General features: G+C 39.0%; 2 protein-coding genes across 3 annotated transcripts in view; one reads left to right on the top strand and one right to left on the bottom strand.

The window, feature by feature from the left end:
- Positions 1-1,164, top strand: part of Smc4 (structural maintenance of chromosomes 4) — a 30,144-nt gene extending 28,980 nt beyond the window's left edge. For both annotated transcript variants that reach the window (XM_021158181.3, XM_029475016.2), the window contains 2 exons: positions 477-660; positions 915-1,164. In XM_021158181.3, the coding sequence (XP_021013840.1) occupies positions 477-660; positions 915-1,067 (337 nt within the window). In that variant the 3' untranslated portion in view covers positions 1,068-1,164. The remainder of the gene's footprint in view (positions 1-476; positions 661-914) is intronic.
- A 683-nt stretch (positions 1,165-1,847) lies between these two features.
- On the bottom strand, positions 1,848-13,574 carry Trim59 (tripartite motif containing 59). The gene is made up of 3 exons (XM_021158466.3): positions 13,458-13,574; positions 12,971-13,045; positions 1,848-4,517 (listed from the first exon to the last, which is right to left on the bottom strand). The coding sequence occupies exon 3, from the start codon at positions 4,512-4,514 to the stop codon at positions 3,303-3,305; it is 1,212 nt and encodes a 403-aa protein (XP_021014125.2). The 5' UTR covers positions 4,515-4,517; positions 12,971-13,045; positions 13,458-13,574; the 3' UTR covers positions 1,848-3,302.
- Between the last annotated feature and the right edge of the window lie 500 nt (positions 13,575-14,074).

Here is a 14,074-nt window from a genome sequence, read left to right as displayed (position 1 = left end):
CATGCCCCTTCAGTGAGATAGATGAACACAGACGGACTCTCAGATCAGGTAGCCAGGCTTAATACACCAATTAAATGTCTGACAGACGAGGCAAGAAAGGCCTCTATCAACACCAGAATAAATTAAAATTTTTTTTTTCAAAATGATTAAGAGAAAATAGGCTACTGTTTAAATCTTAAAATTTTAACAACGTTCTAAACAAACTAGATTTTAAAAGAAAAAATCAACAGCCAGGCCATGGGATGTGTGCAGGTAAATCCCAGCACTCAACAGGTGTAAGCAGGATCACAACTTTTAAAAGAAAACAATCATTACAGTCTGAAAATCATCCTGTTCACAAAACCGACATCTAAAATAATTGTGAAAAGCAACGTACAGATTTAGCAAGAAAAAGGTGATGTTAGTTGTGGGAAGTAAGTACTAAATAAAGCCTTAGTTTTACAAGGCATTTGAGTAACATTTCTTAATTATTGCAGTGTTCGGCCACCTAAGAAAAGTTGGAAGAAGATCTTTAACCTCTCAGGAGGGGAGAAAACCCTTAGTTCCTTGGCCTTAGTGTTTGCTCTTCATCACTACAAGCCCACTCCCCTCTACTTCATGGATGAGATTGATGCAGCTCTGGATTTTAAAAATGTGTCTATTGTTGCATTTTATATATATGTGAGTAAATCATTTTGTTTGTGAATTTTGTGGTTTATTTCTTGCTGTCAGGATTTTTTTTTTTCAATCAGACTTTTTCAATCGGGTTTTTTCTTCTAGGCTTGCAGTTTTTTTAAAAAACCCAGATGATTTATCCACGAAGTCCTTACTACATGTGCTAATCATCCATGTCAGAATGCTGCCCAGACTTTATAAGGGGGTAATATGTTTGCCTGGTTATTATGACTTAACTATTATTTCTTTTTTCTTTTTAGGAGCAAACAAAAAATGCCCAGTTCATAATAATCTCTCTTCGAAATAATATGTTTGAGATTTCAGACAGACTTATTGGCATCTATAAAACATATAATAGTACAAAAAGTGTTGCAGTGAACCCAAAACAAATTGCATCTAAAGGACTCTGTTGAAATTGTTCATACTGAAAATTTTCAAATTTACATTGGGTGTTGTTGTTTTGTCTGTAAAAGACTATAAGTTGTATAAAATACATTTTTCCAAACTGAATGACAAGTTTCCTGTTTTATTTGAGTGATGATGCCTGATGTCTTTTATTGTGTCCATTTCTATACTATAGAAATGAGGGGTCTGGCTGGCTTCCTGCTTTTCGTTGTTGTTGGTTGCCCTGTTTGGTTGGCAGTGTTCAGTGTAGCCCACCTGACCTCAAAGTCTGGATTCTCCTGCCATAGTAGATATTCCAAGTATTCCACCATCTCTTTATTTCTGTAATCCCAAGGTCATAGAGGCAGACAAAATCATCACTGAGGGCTGTGGACTACCTAGGTAGGCTAATCCATAAACCCATATGTGTTAAAGTGGAACAGCGAATGTTTACAGCTGTAGGTCAGTTACACTCCAGCATACTGAAGTAATGTTATCAACTTGTTTCTACCAACCTAACATTACATTAGTTGGCAACATTTTCAGTAGGAATTTGAAGTCTGCCATTGTCAGGCTTGGTGGTGAACACCTTTGATGCAAGGGTTCAGAGGCAAGAGCCTGAGCTACATTCCTTTCTCAGAAAAAACCAAAACAAACAGAGCCTAAGTCTTTTGTTTATCAAATGCCTCCTACTGTGGCATTTAAATTTATGATTATAGTAGAAATGAAATTACTTGATGGACTTAAGTTTCCAGAAATAATAACCAGAATCCATAAGAAAACTATGTCACCACTTTCTAAGACTTCAATAAAATATCGTTTATTAAAATGTACTGTTATACATAAAACCCAGAATTTCTAAACTTTTAAGTTGTACAAACTCAGCCTCTTGGCAAAGATATAAAACAGTATATCAGAACACAAAAGATAATTGTGTACTCAAAATCATCAAGCCTACAATGTAATACTGGGCATACTAAAATAGAAGTTTCAGTTAATTACATAGATCAGGCTACTCAAGTTTTTTTTAAAGCATAATAGAATGAGCTTTCCCACCTGCTAACACTGGCACTTAGTTTGTTTCCTCATCTCTACAAAGAAGCTAATAACCCCTTGAAAAATGTTCCAATGTTCTTCGCTTGCTAATATTTACATAATTTCCCCTCACCTTCATTACATCTTCAAAATGGCCTCATTTTGTTACCATGCCTAGATTTTGAGTCTGATCAGTGGACCTTAGTGATAAAACTTGTCAGCAGTGTTCTGACCTTAAGAAACACAGCTTTTATTTGAAATAAGGTCTCCATTCAAGAGCACCTCATAGGGTTTCTGGAAAACATTGTGTTGGGAGATTTCAATGGCTGTGAACCAAAAGAAAGTTCTACCACATGCATCATGGTAGGCCATATCAAGTGAGCAAAATTAAAGGTTCTGACTTAATGACCTCTTTTAAAACTAAACAGGTACAGCATCAGCTCATACTTGTAATCCCAGTACTCGAGCTACAGGGTGAGACCATTTTAAGATGAATATAGTTTTACATCATAATCTATTAGATGAGTCACATAAACATGATTGTCCTAATGTACATGTTTCGTATAGTTTTCATATAAAAACAAGGCTAGAATACTACAAAATCAAAATATGTACTTGGTTGCTTTGTGGTGCTGAAGCCAGCAGTGCAGACACTTTTTGATGGGTTCTGAGACCTCACTGATAAGGATGAATTAAACTCAAGTGTACTATCCACAAGCAGCAAGCAGTGCTACTTGGGATGACTGCTCTTAAACCTATGAATAGCCTTGACCCCAAAAAATGTTTAAACAATCCTGGCCTGGATTTTTGAAACAACTTATATATCCTCTCCATCTGTGCATTGAAAAGCTTCAAATCATCAAAATAGGCTTGTGGACCTCAAGGATCTTGTCATTTGTTTAAAAATCTTATATCTACATATACAAAGAGCTGCCAAGTTAGCCACTATAACATGTAACAGTTAAAGAAAAAGACCTATTAATCAGAATAAAACATTGACTAGCAAGCCAATAAAAACAGGGTAAGGTATTAATATTCAACCCAAAAGTTGTCATTTTCTAATTTGATTTTAGTCTTCTTTCAGATAATGTCTCATTTCTGACAGCATTTGTAGCCAAGCATGGGAAGTTTATCGTATTTCTCTGTAACAGCCACAGACTTTCCATCTAGCAATCAATGCTTGGCCTCTGCTATACAGAAGCCCACATAAAACTGGAAATTCTAGGTTTTCAACGAGAAACTATTTTCCACATAAATTCCTTTAACAAATATAAAGTGTAGCACACTGTATTGTTTAAGTCATATAAGTTCTTAGATAAACTCTGGTAAACAGAGAGAAAGACTTCAGAGAAACATATTGAAGTGATTTCATTTAAGAATGTTATTATGTGATGGTTGAAAAGGAGTATCAACATTAGTATCACTGAAATGAGTGAAACTATAGCAATGTTTAAAATTTTAAAAAGTTCCATTTCTTTTTCATCATTATCAGACCAGGAACATGGCGTTCTTTTTGAAGAAACTCTCATTTCAGGAATAACGGCTTTCTTAATACGTCCAATTTCTATTCTGCTCCACTCTTCTTTTAATACACTGCTTACTCGAGGATAAATTTCAACAGGCAGCACCTCAGGAAGTGGTCTCTGTTTCAACATCTGCACACGTTGGCGGACTTCATCAATTTTTTCCAGAAATTTAAGTGGAGACTCATCTTGTAAAGATGTCGTTATTGTCATTAACTCAAGTTGTTGTTCCCTTATCTCCTTCATTCCTTGAATCTGTGGAGTGTATTCTTGATTAATCATTTTGCCAACATCACAAAGAGCTGCCAAAAAATACTTTTTTTTCTGTTCTAATGTATCAGTAAGCTCCTTAAAATACTGGAGAACAACTTCCTTATCACCTTGAACTATTTTCTCAGAATGACATTTCTGTTCTTCAAGCTTTTCAATAAGGCGAGTGATATCTGTCCAGTGTGTGTCAGTTAACTGTTTCAACAACTTCTGAGGTGTATCCTTTTCTTTCAGATAGGCACTTTGAAGGTCATCTATAGGATGGCCATGATGTTGGCCTATAGTAAGACAATGGCCACAAACTAATTTCTTATCTAGTAGACAATAAACATTTAATGGTTGCCTGTAGTGTTCAGGGCAGGTGACAACATCTGGGTGGTCTTCTTGCTGGTACTTTTCAATAATTGCTCGTAATGCAAAGTTTACAGGTAAGGATTCTATGCCAGTAGAAGCAATTTCAATAATACTTCTGCAGTTAGGACACTTGAGTGGAATTCGCAGAGGCCTCCATATGTAAAAGTTACCAGATGCCTGAAGAACATTTTCCAAACAGTTTCTACAAAATGTATGAGAGCATGGTAGTACACGGGGATCTTCAAAGATGCTGTAACAGATGGGACATGTTAACTCCTCCTCAAAATTGTGCATTTCCTGTCAAAACAACAAAACCAGTTAAGTCTATATGTAGTACACATCTGGAACACATTTAAGGTTTTAGGCATGACCTTCAAATTAATAACACACTGCATTCACCATTAAAAAAAAATGCAATGATATTTCTTTTTAATTTGCACGTTCTTTGAATTCAACTCCAAATATATACTGAATCTATCATAAGTTTATTACTAGGCCGGGCGTGGTAGTGCATGCCTATAATCCCAGCACTTGGGGGCAGAGGCAGGCGGATTTCTGAGTTCAAGGCCAACCTGGTCTACAGAGTGAGTTCTAAGACAGCCAGGGCTACTCAGAGAAACCCTGTCTCCAAAAAAAAAAAAAAAAAATTATTACTTTCTGACAAAATCCCTAATTTGTAATGCTCCAAATTAGTCAAACTGGTTTCTATGTAGTAAAGGATAAATAAAATTGAGTTGAAATCTACTTAATTACAATATGCCAGTCTTTACATTCTTAAGATACCAAAGTAAAACTGCACATATAATGAATAGGCAAAGACAAGACGACACATTTGCATAGCATTAAGCTTAGGAAAATTATTTAACGTAAGGGGAGAATCTGTGACTTTTCTCAGATAAATGCTAGGGTTGTAGGTGTGAGGAATCCCAACTATCAACCATAGCTTCTGACAAGTTACATTGGCTTCTCTAGAAACTGTTACTGTTAACATCAGCACATAGCAATTCCTATTTTTTTTTCTATTTTTTCTTTTTTTTTTTGTGATGCTAATAAACTCAAAGCCTTGTACATGCTAAACAACACTGAGTTATACAGGCTTCTAAAGGGGTAATTTTAACTTAAAGATTTGAAAGGGAAAAGATGTAATTATAATTAGCCTTTGCAATTAAAATGGGCTTGAAAATTTGACTACGGTGGCAAACATTGATTGAAAAATGATAATCTAAAACAAATGATAAAAGAAAATAAAGGCTACCACTCATCTTCATTTTAAATGTTGGAGAGAGTGAGAAGATGGCTCAGTGGTTATGACTGCAAACTTTCTCTTCCAGAAGACAAGAATTTAGTTATCAGGAAGCTTATATGTAACCACCAGCAAGAATCTGACACTTCCCCATACCTGCAGAATATCTGATCGCAACACACACAACTAAAAATACGGGTTTTTAAAAATGTGTTTTGAGACTATCTCTAAAACAAGAAGGAAAAAAAATAGTTCAGAGACTCCAAGAGGCTGGCAGTTTTGTTTTTGTTTTTGCTTTTTAAATATAAAAGGGAGTTTATTGGGGACCTGGGAAAGGGGATAGAGGCAGAGAACAGAGAAGGGACTAGGTAGTCGAGGCTGGCAGTTTTACAGCCCACTTTTATAGTTTTGCTTTGTATTGTTCACAATGCAAGCCATAAATCTGCAAAAACCACAGCCTTTGATGCGTGGAGGGGAGAGTCGCTGTAGAGTATAAAGGCTGACAAAAAATCTATATAAAACCAGTCCCAAGTTAAGTTCATTAAAAACAGGGTTGGGCTATAGCTCAGTAGTAGAATGTGATGTCTAGTATATATGAGGTCCTGCATTAAGTCCCCAATGCCAAGTTTGTAGCAATAGCATTTAGAAATAACTATTCGGGGCTGGAGAGATGGCTCAGTGGTTAAGAGCACTGACTGCTCTTCTGAAGGTCCTGAGTTCAATTCCCAGCAACCACATGGTAGCTCACAACCATCCGTAATGAGATCTGATGCCCTCTTCTGGAGTGTGTGAAGACAGCTACAGTGTACTTACATATATAATAAATCTTTTAAAAAAAAAAAGAAATAACTATTCTTGCGGGGCAGTGGTGGCACCTTTAATCCCAGCACTCGGGAGGCAGAGGCAGGTGGATCTCTGAGTTCGAGGCCAGCCTGGTCTACAGAGTGAGTTCCAGGACAGCCAGGGGTACATAGAGAAACCCTGTCTCGAAAAACCAAACAAAACATAACCAAAAAAAAAAAAAAAAAGAAAGAACGAACTATTCTTTTTAAACTCCTTTTAAATCTGTTTAGCCCTTAGCTCCTTAGCCACCTTCTGTGAGACTGTGGCTTCCCTCAACCAGGTGCCTCTAAATTTAACTGGATAGACTAATTTTACTTCAAGCACTTAAGATTTTAACTTAACCCACATCCACAGAGAGCTATGAAGTCACAAAAATTACCCAGAAAAACAAACATATTTCTCTAAGTACTTCAATGATGTCCAAATACACAAGGATGGAATACAGAAAATGTAAGCAATGTACATACACATTCAACCTAGATTTAATAACTGGTAGTAAAATTGCAAAAACAAGATAGGTTTTAGGGCAAGTTTGCATACATGTTCAGTAGTTCTAGTATTATTAAATCTTCACAGCTCTACTTTATATCTCTCACCGAAGCTGGGGGTGGGGAGACAATAGCTCAGTGGGTAAACCATCCAAGCTTGAAGATCTGAGTTTGGATCCCCAAAACCTATGTAAAGCTGGACTACACATCAATAAAACACTCAGCAAGATGGATGCAGAGGTGAAAAATGACCCAGTCTCAAGTTAGGAGGAGCTTGTCCTCTGAACATGCTCTGGAAGGGAAGGACAGTGTACACATTTGCACAGACAGACACTCAAAGATTTGGGGAGTGTAGGGAAAGTGACAATGTATCTGAGAATCTACAGACCCAACAGCTCAATTTTAAGTTATAAGGAATTTGCAAACAAAGTATCAATAGCAACAATAAAAGCATGGATGGTAGGCTGGACTCTACAAGACAATGAATGCCTTCAGCAAGCTTCTTTAAGGGCACCCAAAACTGTATGCTAAGAGAAAAATAAAGATTCACTTTGATAATAAAGACAGCTTCTTGAACTCCTGAGCACAGAGAAGCAGCTCAGCTGTTAAGAACACTTGCTACGCTTTCAGTGGACCCAGAGTTTAATTCTCAGGGCCCATATCAGACAGTTCAGAACCTGCCTCTAACTCCAGCTCCAAGGATGCAGTGCCCTCTTCTGGCCTCCATGGGCACTAGACTCATGGTATATGCTAACAGACACATGAGTAAATTTTAAAAATAAATTCCCCACTCCAGAAGGATGGGGGTAGGAAGCTCCTACAGGCATAAAGGAGGTCTTACCAAGAGAACAGAAAAGCAAACTCTAAAATAACTGTGCAAGCAATGTAGAAGCAAAGAACTAATACAAAAGGGATATCTTACATACATGCATACATACATACCATCCATGTAATAAAACTAATACGGTTTTGATGTGTCTGAACATACTGAGGGGTAAATGAGAAAAAAAATAAAACCATGAAGAGGAATAGTATATTGTATGACCTATACATTTTAACATATTCATAAATACCAAATAGTGATTTACACCAAGTGACAAAACTATCTTGCAAAAAGAACAATTTTCCTTACTAAAGAAAAAGCAATAAATCTATACTTCAACTGTCAAATGTTCACTCTTTTGAATGTGTTAAGATGACTGAGTAAATGCACACGAGGGGCATGAGATGCACGTGGTCAGAGGAGACAGCTTTCAGAAGTCACTTCTCGCCTTCCTCCACAGTTTCCAAGGACTGAATCTGACTGTCAGGGTTATGTGACAAGCACTCAGTCACAAAGCCATGTTGTGAGCCCAAAAATGGAAAGAAAAAGAAATTAAATGCATTTAAAATATTATGTAGAAAAACAGAAGTGAAGCTGGGCATAGAGGAGCAAGCCTTTGACCCCAGCACTTGGGAGGCAGAAGCAGTAGGAACGAACCCCTGTGAGTTTGAGGCCTGCTTGGACTACAAAGTGAGTTCTAAAACAGCCAGAGCCACCAGGTAAGAACCTGTCTGAAAGGGGGAAAAAAAAAAAAAAAAAGGAAAAAGAGTTGAAAACTGGCCGGGCGTGGTGGCGCACGCCTTTAATCCCAGCACTCGGGAGGCAGAGGCAGGCGGATTTCTGAGTTCGAGGCCAGCCTGGTCTACGAAGTGAGTGCCAGGACAGCCAGGGCTACACAGAGAAACTCTGTCTCGAAAAACCAAAAAAAAAAAAAAAAAAAGAGTTGAAAACTGAAAGACATCGTAAGAAGGAGTGTGGTGGGTTTTGAAGAACAAGAATAGGAGTAGAAAAAGATAGCTGCCAGCTTTTATATCAAATAAGTTGTTTTACTTAATCAGCACACAGCTAAGAAGACAGACAATCCTACAAGTGGCCAGGCAGACGTGCACAATGCAAAACCAAGAAAACAGCAGCAGGGGGAGTTGGCAGGAGGATTAAAAGTTTGAGGCTCTCAAGAACACAGTAAGTTCTTTAAAAAAAAAAAAAAAAAAAAAAGACAACCACAGTTATACATGCTGTTCTTTAATATAATTTATTTGCAACTTCTTTTATCTAGAGATGAACTGTTTACCAACAACCCCAGAAAACTTTGTAATTTTGTATAAGTCAGAAAGCAATACTTTGAGCTCTATGTATAATTCTTAAGGAGCTATATGCATATCTGTTACTTTTCTGTTGTGTGATAAAATACCATGACCAAGGCAATTCATAGAAGAGTTTATTTTGGCTTACAGTTCCAGAGGGTTAGAGTTCATAATGAGGACAGCATAGCAGCCAGAGCAGGAAGCTATGAGACTCTTTAAAGGCAGGCATGAACCAGAGAGAACTAAAAGTGAGATAAGACTTTCAACTCTCAAAGCAGACATGTCCTCCCACAGGCTGCACAATCTCTCCAACAGTGCTACCACCTGGGGACCACGTGTTCATCTCAAATGCCTGCGGAACCCAAGGAGGGACATTTTCACCCAAACCACCACACCTAGCAACCAGATGCTATGGAAAAAGTGTGGGCTAAATGGCTTTTTAAAAACAGCACTTAAGATGCCAGACATACTAGTAAAAAGTCTTTCTTCTTTGAATATAATTAGCCAAGCTTTCAAATGTTTGTTATGTAAAAGCAGACAGTCAGAAAACATACGTAGCCAAAAGAAATGCTGCAAGAAAACAATATACAAAATGTCCCTAAGTTCTAGAAGGAAAAAGGTTTTACCCCAGAACTCTGTACCTGTGTGACTTATTCACATACAACAACAAAAACAACCATAGCAGCGGCAGCTTCCCAGCAAGCATGAAGAGTCTGAGAACCTCAGACACCAGACAAAGCCCCACACTCCTGAGCTGGGGTCATCGAAAGAGGTACACGCATGCACTGACAAGAGGAAAAAATAAAAAAATACATAAGAAAAGCAACAAGCCGGGCGTGGTGGCACACGCCTTTAATCCATAGCCTTTAATCCCAGCACTCGGGAGGCAGAGGCAGGCAGATTTCTGAGTTCGAGGCCAGCCTGATCTACAGAGTGAGTTCCAGGACAGCCAGGGTTATACAGAGAAACCCTGTCTCGAAAAACCAAAAAAAAAGAAAAAAGAAAAAAAGAAAAGCAACAAAATGAGAGAAAAGGCCCAACATGAACACAGTATCTTGCATAGCTCCACACCAATATATCTGATGGCTTAAAACAAATGAAGTATTCAAAGTATTGAAAAATTCAATTCAAATTACTAAGAATGATCCAGGAAAATAAAGCAAACTGGAACATTTTACAAGTTAAAAATGTACTATCTTGGACAGGGGGCTGGGGAGGGTTGGGGCAAGAGTCTATGATGAATCCTTTCAAGTGGTCATGAAACCAATTCTTGTTCATCAGTCCCAGAGTACAAATATAAGTATGCAAATTTCAAGACAGTATATAGTAGGATCCCAAAGCCTTGCAGAGATAATACAAACTAAAAATAGACTAATTTCCCAAAACAGATACTTTATAGAATATAATTAGCAAATTAGCTATATTAGCAAAAATGAAGAGAGTACATTAAAAGAATGCCCATCATGACTAGGCTGGGCTTGTACGTCAGTGATAGAGTAAGGTTCTAGGCTCTCTCTCCAATACAACTGCATGAACCTTGTTAACTGAGTAACAGGAAATCTGAAATAGTTCACTCAGTGAGGGCAATGGAGGGTGAAAAGTGTGACCACATTAGATTCTGAAAAACAATGCAAGGATCAAACTAGAAACAGAAAGTGGGATTGTGAAGGGTGCGAAGGAGAGGAGAGGGCAGCCACCGTTTAAGGAGTGCAGAGCTAGAATATGGCAAGATGAAAAAAATCTTGCAAATGAGTTGTACTGAAGATTACCAAGGCGAATGAATGTATGTAATGGCACTGACTGTCTACATTATTAAAAGGGTTTCAATGGTACATGTATATAAAACACGAGAAGAACTATGAAATCTTTTAACTATTTTCTTTCCTGTCAGATTATACATTTTAATCAATTTGTATTAGTTATGCTTTTAAAAAGTAACAAAAATAAGCCATGTGAAATGTATTTTCCTCCAATGAGTACTAAAATCTGAAGTAAAAACTGATAATTAAGCAAAATAACCCACTTCAATTTAAGTTATCAAAAAAAAAAAAAAACAGGTTAATACTGGGTCACGGTATTTTATCGCAAGGCTCAATTATCTATTTGTAAATTATTTCACGAAGTTCTTGTGTTTAAATATAAACACACCTAAGTTTCTCATCCTTTTGCAAAACTGACTGACTTTTTACATCTACAAGGATCCCAGATATAAAATCCTGTGCTTCTAGATTTTAATTCACAACAGTTAACTGATCTTCATCTTTGAGCATGAATGTCATAAAATACTCATTAGTTTTTACTTTTGTTTCATTTATTGAACTGGGTCTCATGTGTTCTAGGCTGCCCTCAAACTGTACACATAGGAAAGGTGACTTTGAATTCTTCCACCTCTGAAAGCTGAGACTGTAAGCCATATGCCATCCATCACACAGGGTCGAATTATATATTTTTATATATTTTACAATCTCCAAGGAAATTATGTTTCCCAAACCACACAGCTCCATGACTTGCTACAGAAGCCTGGAAAAACTCAAGCGGTGCTACACCCACTTCTGGGCTGCACAGCCTTGTGGCCCTAATTGATAAAAACTCTAATGTGTGAAATTACAGGCGTGGGGGGGTGGGGGGGGGAGAGGAGAGAATTGCTATGATTATGCCATTTATATACTACCATAAGACAAAACTTTAAACTTTTCTCAGTCACTATAGACATATACAAAATCTTGTGTTGAGACATATTTTATTTATTTTTTTTTTTTGGTTTTTTTCGAGACAGGGTTTCTCTGTGTAGCCCTGGCTGTCCTGGCACTCACTTCGTAGACCAGGCTGGCCTTGAACTCAGAAATCCACCTGCCTCTGCCTCCCGAGTGCTGGGATTAAAGGCATGCGCCACCACGCCCGGCTTTTTTCCTTTTTTTTTTTTTTTTTTTTTGAGACATATTTTATATATTGTATGTTAATTTTCAGTCTAAAAGAATTTAAAATACCTTCATGTATAAATATAAAATTATAATTTTTTCCTTTTCTAGACAGGGTTTCTCCGTATAGTCCTGACTGTACTAGATATAATTATACTTTTAAAAAATACTATAGCAATATCTAACTTTAAGTCTTTACTGATTTGTTCTGTTTCATTCTAATATAAACCTATTCCACAAAGCTATGAAAAAAGCTATTAATGTAACTTAACCAGGAATTGACATGAGAAATTATAGCTTTAACTGATTTTTTAATACTATTTCTTAGGGCTGGAGAGATGGCTCAGCAGTTACGGGCATTAGCTGCTCTTTCAAAGGTCCTGAGTTCAATTCCCAGCAGCCACACAGTGGCTCACAACCACCTGAAATGGAATCTGTTGCCCTCTCTTAGTGTACATGTGAAGACATTAGTGTGAAAACAGTGTGACTACCAATATACATAAAACACAGTATTCAAAAAATAGTTTTTCAAAGTGAAAATATATTTGATGGAAAACATTCAGCAACATATTTGCAATTTGCAGTATATATATTACCCAAAGTCAAAATTTTACTTTTTACCAGGCTAAAATACAGGCTCTTGGCTCACTAGAAATGTAGATCAATGTGTAATACTGAGCAAAAAGGAATAAAGGTAGCTTGAATAATAAATGCAGTGTGCAAACGTGTAAGGCAATACCATTTTATGTGCATGCCTTCAGATGTCCACACATCCTTATAAAATGTCTGTTAGATAAAAGTGAAAATCGTTTAGCCAGGCAGTGATGGCTTTGGCTCCAGCACTTGGGAGGCAGGGGACTCTCTGAGTTAGAGACCATCCTGGTCAACAGAGCAATTATCCAGGACAGCCATGGCTACACAGAGAAACCATGTGGGGGGGGGGGGGCTGAATACCTTTTAGATTAGGTCATCTCTCACTTTATGCTTCCTCCATAAGATGGTTAAAATTTTATACACTTCCAATATACAGCTTTTTTTCAAGAGATTTTTCAATCTTACATCATAGCCCAGTCATCACACACTATAATGTACTGATGTTTCTTCGTATACAGTTAACTTCCCAGAGCTTACCTGGTCTGTCAATCTCCTAATCTGGATACTGGATGTACTTTATCTTCTCCAACTTTTCCAGGATCCTTTGTTATTCTAAAAGTAAAACAATTTAATGTTTCAGATTTTGCCTGCAGTAAATATTTCATCTTGAAAGTCCCAACCATTTCCACACAAAGAACTTTTTACAACATAACGAATCTCTGACTCTGGACAAGATTAACCAATGATGGGAACTAAACACTCATAGTTTGGTTTGGTGGGTTTTTTGAGACTAATTTTGTAGTCCTCACTGACGACCTGGAACTCACAGGAGAGCTTGCTGCCTCTGTCTGCCCCCATACTGGGATTACAGGCGTGCACGTTCATGCCCCGCTTCAACGTTTTATTTAAACTCAGCAAGACTAGAAATATCCTCGCGCATAGATATCCCCAGCTCGAAACTACGTTAAATTATTTCCATCACCACATTGGGTGGTCTCCGAAACGCTGCAGGACTCAGTTTTACCTATGAAGGTTCACATCTGTACAATGGGCATAAGTCCTATGTGAACTCCAAACAAAGAAGTGGCTCAAAGATGGCAGTCATACCCTCTTCTCCTCCAGGATGCCCAGGGCTCACCCGCCCCGCGCGGTGCTGCGGGGTCCGCTAGGCTCACCTACCGGCCCTTACGACCTCAATCCCGCCGGCAGCTCGGAGCGCCGCTGCTCCACCCGCGAGCGCGCGAAGCGAGGTTAGGCGAGCGCACGCCCTCCGGAGCCCAGCCCGCCTCCCCATCCTCAAGTCGGCGGCGAACGCACCCGGGCCGCGGGCGCTCGAGAAACGAGAGGCAGCGAGCCGCCTCCCCGGCGGAGCCGTGTACTCACCGCGAGGCGGGCGAGGCGGGCGAGGCGGGCGAGGCGGGCGAGGCGGGCGAGGCGGGCGAGGCGGGCGAGGCGGGCGAGGCGAGCGGCAGCGCGCACGGCGAGGGCTCCCGGGCAGCCTGGTGCGGACACTGCGAGGCGCTCGCCCGAGTCTTCAGGTGCCCGGCGGGGGCGGGGCCCGCGGCGCCGCAGAGACTTTCAACCGCGCCGCCTCCGCCAATGAGAGGGCGCGGGCGGCCTTTGAACGCCAACGGCCGCGGG

Source organism: Mus caroli, unplaced genomic scaffold (assembly GCF_978045245.1).
Source record: "Mus caroli unplaced genomic scaffold, Mus_caroli_1 scaffold_3, whole genome shotgun sequence".
In the NCBI taxonomy this organism is placed as follows: Eukaryota; Metazoa; Chordata; class Mammalia; order Rodentia; family Muridae; genus Mus; species Mus caroli.
Note: the sequence above shows the minus strand (reverse complement) of the source record. Positions and strands in the feature narration are given on the sequence as shown.